General features: G+C 49.8%; 1 protein-coding gene across 1 annotated transcript; it reads right to left on the reverse strand.

Moving 5' to 3' along the window:
- Positions 1–3,479: 3,479 nt before the first annotated feature.
- OLIG3 (oligodendrocyte transcription factor 3) lies at positions 3,480–4,538 on the reverse strand. The gene has a single exon (XM_047734117.1). It carries the CDS (start codon positions 4,325–4,327, stop codon positions 3,509–3,511), a length of 819 nt encoding a protein of 272 aa, XP_047590073.1. The 5' UTR covers positions 4,328–4,538; the 3' UTR covers positions 3,480–3,508.
- Between the last annotated feature and the right edge of the window lie 1,442 nt (positions 4,539–5,980).

Raw genomic sequence — 5,980 nt, forward strand, 5'->3', positions numbered from 1 at the left:
CATTCTAAGTGCGACCTTCTCCCACCCTTAAAGTTCAGTCACCTGCTTAAACCGCCTGGAGGCTTCTAGGACAAGCCTTCTCAAGATATCTCCGCCCACGAGGATTTTGCTGTTCTTTTAAATGTAAAGCAACGTTTATTCTGGAATGGGGGAAACCTAGTCGTTTTTCTAGATTGAGTTAAAAACTGTCTTAAACTTGAGAACTTTCTAGAAAGTGGCAAATTTACAAAGAAACAATTTCGGCCAAGAACCATCCTCATCTTAGGGGTCATACACTTTTCTTAGGGGTGTCAGTAATTCAGAGTACTTAATGGGAATTGCAAGTGTTCGCAAAGTCACATCCCCAAAAGGACCAGCCCTCACGGGGGACAAGAAACTTCTCCGGAGGCCAGTGGCTAATGTTTCCTCCCAATAGATCAAGAAAATCCAAGCAACTGGGTTCCAAATAATTTTTCTCCTTGAGTTCCTGTCCTGTTCTTAAAGGAATCCTTTCTCCCAGTCTCCCTAGCCCAATGGAGTTTTTGTAACCCTGAGAAGAGTTAAGTTTGCCTGGGGAACTCCCCAATGTTTGAAGCAATGTCTCTTTTCTGCTTTAGTTGGATAATTCAGGGTAGAATTTCCTGGCCCAGTGGTTCCTTTTAGTGTATTTTCCCAGGAAAATTGACCTTAGAGCTCTTTAATTTGACCACTGATTGTATCTAAAGGGATTCATCACAGCAGCACAACCTCAAAATTCACCTCTCCCCTGTTGTAAGGAGTGTGGTTTTACTCCTTTCCAGCACCCAATTTAAGCTTCAGCTCTAGAGAAGGGGTGAAGCCCACCATTAATCCTGTGGTCAGAGTTCCAGTTTTTCCCCAAGACCAGGCTTTTGGAAAGATGATCCAAAGTTGCAAGTAGTTCAGGGGAAAGTCCTTTCCCTGATTGATGAAACTTCTCCCTCCCCTCCCCTTCTTAAATAATAAACTCACCGGGAAAGGCTGGAGGGCTGGCCTGTGTTGGTTTCAAATAAATCCTCAACAGCTCTTTCCTCACTCAGAGAAATGAATCACCCTTGGGAAACAGACGATTATTCCCCCATTTGTCTGCCGAAGACCCCGGGAAATAAGCACCCTCCACTGTAGACCCTCACTTTGGTTTTTCTTCCTGGCTGTAGGGGAGTTTGCGGGGACAGGGGAGATGGAGGTAGATGAGTTAAATAGAACCAGGACCCACTGAGATGCCCTCCCAAGGGCAAGTGGTGGGGAGCCCAGGGAGGAAAGGGCAGATAATTCCTAGATGCCCCGCTATCCATGCTGGATCCTGGAAAGAGACAGCTCTATTGGTCTGCAGTGGAAACCACTAGCTTCCTCACTGTGAAGAGGAGTTTAAGCCTCAACAAACTCATGGTGATGTTACATCTAATTCAGAGGTCAATTTCAGGGTGGTATATTTCAATCAGATTTCCATTTTCCTTAGTGAGAAATACAGGCATGTGCCATTAGTATTACTATCGTCACTAGATTGCGATTTTTTTTTTTTTGTCCTGTGTAAACGAATAAACAAAACCTTCTTGTTGGATCACTTTTGCTCCTACAAACTATATGGCACTATCAGGGGACTGGGAGTGAGAGATGAAGAGAGAAAAGTAATTGATTAAAATGACCCCTGTCTTAGCCATCATTTACATAGCAGCTGCCCAGTATATTCAACTAATCAGACTTGCAATCTAACATAAGAAAGAAGGGAGAATTCCTGCTGTAAATCTTTGAGATGCTGGGACTTAAGAGGTGGTTGGCCTCGTCGGAGCTCGCCTTACAAAGCACAGTGGCCTTCCTTTCTGTGTGGGTCACACAGCCAACTGGGGCAGGCAGAAAAGTGGGTATTATTCGATTATTTTCTAGGACCCTCTTTGTTGACTTTAAAAACATATACTGGATTTTAACCTGTTTATTTTTTTAAAGGCCACTTGGTCAATTTGTAGTAAAAAGAAGTTAACTTACTGCTTCATTCCTGTCTGTTGTCAACACACACAGCCTCTCATTTCCTGTCACTTTGGGTTTTCAGATTACTTTTTTAAAATCTCAGTTGCTGAGTTTATGAGTGTCTGATTACTCCTGAGAAATAAGGAGCTCAAATATCACAAGACTACCAATGTGGACAATGCCCCCATTTGAAAGACATCTGGTTGTAATAATTAACACCAATTTATCTGACCTTTTTACCTGTGAATGACCAGAGAAAACTCTTTGTATCTGCCCACCCATCCAAGTCTCTCACTCACTGCCAGATACACCTTACCGGGTCCAGGCATTTTTTACCCACTACCCCCATCTTCAAAAATTTTAGGCAAAAGCAAAGCCAGGATTTAAAGTTTCTTTTTTATTTGAAATCTCATCCAGAAACACTGGTTTTTAATAAATATATCATAGTTATCAAGAATATATAAAAAATAAAGACAGGTATTGTCTTTGAGGCCCTAACAAAATATTTCAAGCAAATGTTCAGGAAAATAAAAACGGCACCCCTCCCCAAACCACGATAACTTTTCAAAGCTGATGATAGAGAGAGCTGACCCCGCATGCAGAATCACTGAGCAAGTGGGGGATGGGGCAAGCTAGTAGAGGGAGCCCAGGCTCTGGTGATAGCTGGCCCCTAGGACAGCCTAGGAATGGAGTTTGGGAATGGAGTTCTAAGGGGATGGGGCTGGGGGGAAGAAGCGCCTGTGCGTGAGTTTGGGTCTTTGCACTCTGCCCCCCTCTTTTCATTTCAAACAACCACAGACAGATATATGGATACTTGGGAGAATTCGCTAATAAATCCTTGTTACAAGGAAAATGGCCTCGTGGCCTGCACAACATGTTTAGATAAGATTCATTTAGAAGCGTGCATGCATTCTTTTGACCTACACTGCGTCTTAAGGAAAACCCACATAAGAGATGTCATGCCCTGGACCGGAGTTGAGATTCAAAACTTGGGTCTTGATCAATCTCTCTCGCGCGCTCTCTCTCTCTCTCTCTCACTCATTGTCTCTAGTAAAACAACTGTGGAGAGGACAGCGACAGTCGTAATTGCATCCATCTCAAGGAAATATTTACATTTGTTTTGCAAAAAAGGGATGTTGTCTTTTCCAAGGGGAGAACGCAGAGCCAGAGAAAACCAACTCTAAAGTCCCTTCGCAAGTTTTTAACCACACCGATCCCGTCTTTATACAACAAATGCAGTTTTGACAAGAGCATATGTAAGTGAGAAATACTGGCGCGGCATGGGGAAAAGAAGCATGCATGCAAAACACACGACGTCTGATTCCAGTCCCCCTTCGTTACCACCTAGAAATTGCAGTTTGGTTTTGGTCCTTTCCCTCTGGGGGTCTAGTGGGGTCTGAGATCTCTCACACGGCGTGGGAGGCTTCAGGACCCCACGCTCACCCTCCCGCCAGCCGAGTGCTCAGCCCCCCTCTTCCTCCTGGCCCAGCACCGCGGTCCCTCCCGCCTCTCTCCCCTCAGCCTCGGCAGCCGGTCGGTCCGCCGCTCACTTGAGCAAGTCCTTGGACTCGGCCGACAGCCGAGCCATGTTGGCGGTGGAGAGAGCCGAAAGGTGGGGCGGCGGCGGCATCTGGCAGATGGTGCAGGGGCAGGGCAGCCCGGCCCAGTGCTGGAAGCCGCTGCCCAGCTGCAGCGCGGGCGGTGTGGAGGGCGCCTTGAGCAGCGAGTGGGGAGGTCGAATAGTGCCGATGGCCGGCAGCGAGGCGGCGGACAGCGGGGACGAAGCGTTGCCGGATGAGAGCGCGCCGCCCAGGATGGGGTGCACAGCGTGCACGGCGTTGGCGGCGTGTGCTGGGTGGCCTGCGGAGTGTCCCACGGTCCCGCAGTGGAAGGCAGAGTGGTGGCCCCCGTAGATCTCGCCAACCAACCTCTTCATCTCCTCCAGGGAGCTGGTGAGCATGAGGATGTAGTTTCTGGCCAGCAGGAGAGTGGCGATCTTGGAGAGCTTGCGCACCGAGGGCCCGTGCGCGTAGGGCATGACCTCGCGCAGCCCGTCCATGGCTAGGTTTAGGTCGTGCATCCTCTTGCGCTCGCGGCCGTTGATCTTCAGCCTTAACTGCTGTAGGTCCTGCTCCGACAGCTGCTTCTTGATTTTGTACTTGCTGCTCTCGCCCGTGGCCTTGGCGCCGGCCCGCGAGAGGCTTTCCCCAGGCATCTTTTGCACCATGTCGCCCTGCGTGGAAGAGACCGAGTTGAGACGGCTCTCCTGGTGGTGGTGGCGGCGGTGGTGGTGTTCCCTCAGATACATCTCATCCATGTCCGGCGATGAAGCTCTGCTGGAGACAGAGCTCGAATCAGAATTCATTTTATTACGGGGGATGCGGCCTTACCGTGGGGAGGATTTAGGTGGAAAATTAAAGAAAATCTTGAATTTAGAAAAATCTGCACCGCCCAGCGACCCACTTCTCAGCGGCAAGATGTGAGAAGAAAAGCTGAGGCGCTGCTTTCCCCCCCCCACCCCGCCTTTCTCCCTCCCCACTCCCTTCTCTCGGTTCGGCTGTTTCTTGGACAGCGGGTTGGTGTGTGCTTGGACTAACCTCACGCTGAAAAAGAGGGGCTTTTATAGAGCCGCGCCGGAGAAAAGAGACAAAAGGAACCCTCCTATCTATCCTGGGCTGGTTAGGATGACGTGCCATCATTCAGGGCGGTGCGCTTTGCTGTCCCATTTAGCAAGGATTCCTATTCATATTCATTGTGGGGCCGCCCTGGGACACCTCTGCTCAGAACCGCTAGGAGCCCCAAGGCACAAAACCCTCTGATTGACACACTCACTGCTCCAGCTCGCTCCTTCCTGATTTTTTTTTTTTAACTTTACTCCCCCTCCCCTTCAATTTCCCCAACCAAGTCACACCTAAGGAACCGCGGACCGGAAGGAAAGGGGGCCCGGCTGTTGTCGAGATTCCTCTGGGTTTGGAGAGAGGAATGGAAACCTTCTCTTTTCTTCATAGCAACTCCCAAGTTTTGGGAAATGTGAGCAAAAAAAGTCCTATGGAACTGTTTGCAGAATAGAGATGAGGTTGGAGGGCAGGTTCCACGCGCATGGTGGGGGGTGTTGGTGGGAAAGAGGGGGGGGGGCTGCGTGTCAGTGTGCACTGTCTGAACTGGTTTGCGTTAGATTTCTTTTCCTAATCCCTGACATTGTGTTCATTTTGTTTATTGGGACGTTCTGGTGTGGTTTCAATGGGTTGTCCATATCTGGTGAAGGGTTTGCCTCTGACACGGTTGTGGGATGGGTCTGTTTTTTTTTTGTTTGCTTGCTTGTTTTGGTCCTCTCGTTTAAATAAACAGATACTGAAAGAATTTGCTTTGCACAATTCTCTAACGTCTTAGACCTGGATCTGAGTTGGGGTTGGTGGGGGCGAGAACAAAACCAAAAAATCCAACCCTGGCATTCGGACAAGAGCAACTCGAGAAGGGGAGGGGAGGAAAAGGAGCTGAGGGGACAGGGAGAGACTGGAAAGGTTCCCAAGAACCCCAGAGAGATTCCTCCTGTTGGGGCTACCCCGTAACCTCCAAACCTTGGCGCTCCCAGAAACTGCTGGGGCAGTCCCTGCTACTAGCTCCGCCTGTGGCCTCCGGCCACTGTGGGGGGGGGGGCATCTGCAGCTTGGTACCACCAGCTGGAGCGTGTAGGTCCACGGGGTGAGGCCGCCCCACTCCGGTGGGCCGGGAAAGTGGGCGCTTGGGGTCGAATAAGAAACGACATCTGTGTGCGTGGTGTGTGTGTGTGTGTTCCTCAGCGAAAGGATCTGGAAAGCCCCTTAGGCGTGTGCTCGTGGGCACTGCGATCAATTGCACCGTGGATTCTGGGGATAAAGGAGGCCTGGAGTTTGGAACCTTTGGTTCCAATACGGAGGTGGGCACGGATCTTTCTTCCCCCTTGCTGTGTTTTTGTCAATCGCGACTGACTAAGCAGTGTGAGGGGCGGGAAAGGCAGAACTCTCCGGGAGCCCCTGGT

The sequence above is a fragment of the Lutra lutra genome, chromosome 6, assembly GCF_902655055.1.
Source record: "Lutra lutra chromosome 6, mLutLut1.2, whole genome shotgun sequence".
Classification (NCBI taxonomy): Eukaryota; Metazoa; Chordata; class Mammalia; order Carnivora; family Mustelidae; genus Lutra; species Lutra lutra.

What these genes read in the sequence shown, in the direction of transcription:
- OLIG3 (XM_047734117.1), bottom strand. Translation starts at nt 4,327, where the DNA reads ATGAATTCTGATTCGAGCTCTGTCTCCAGCAGAGCTTCATCGCCGGAC.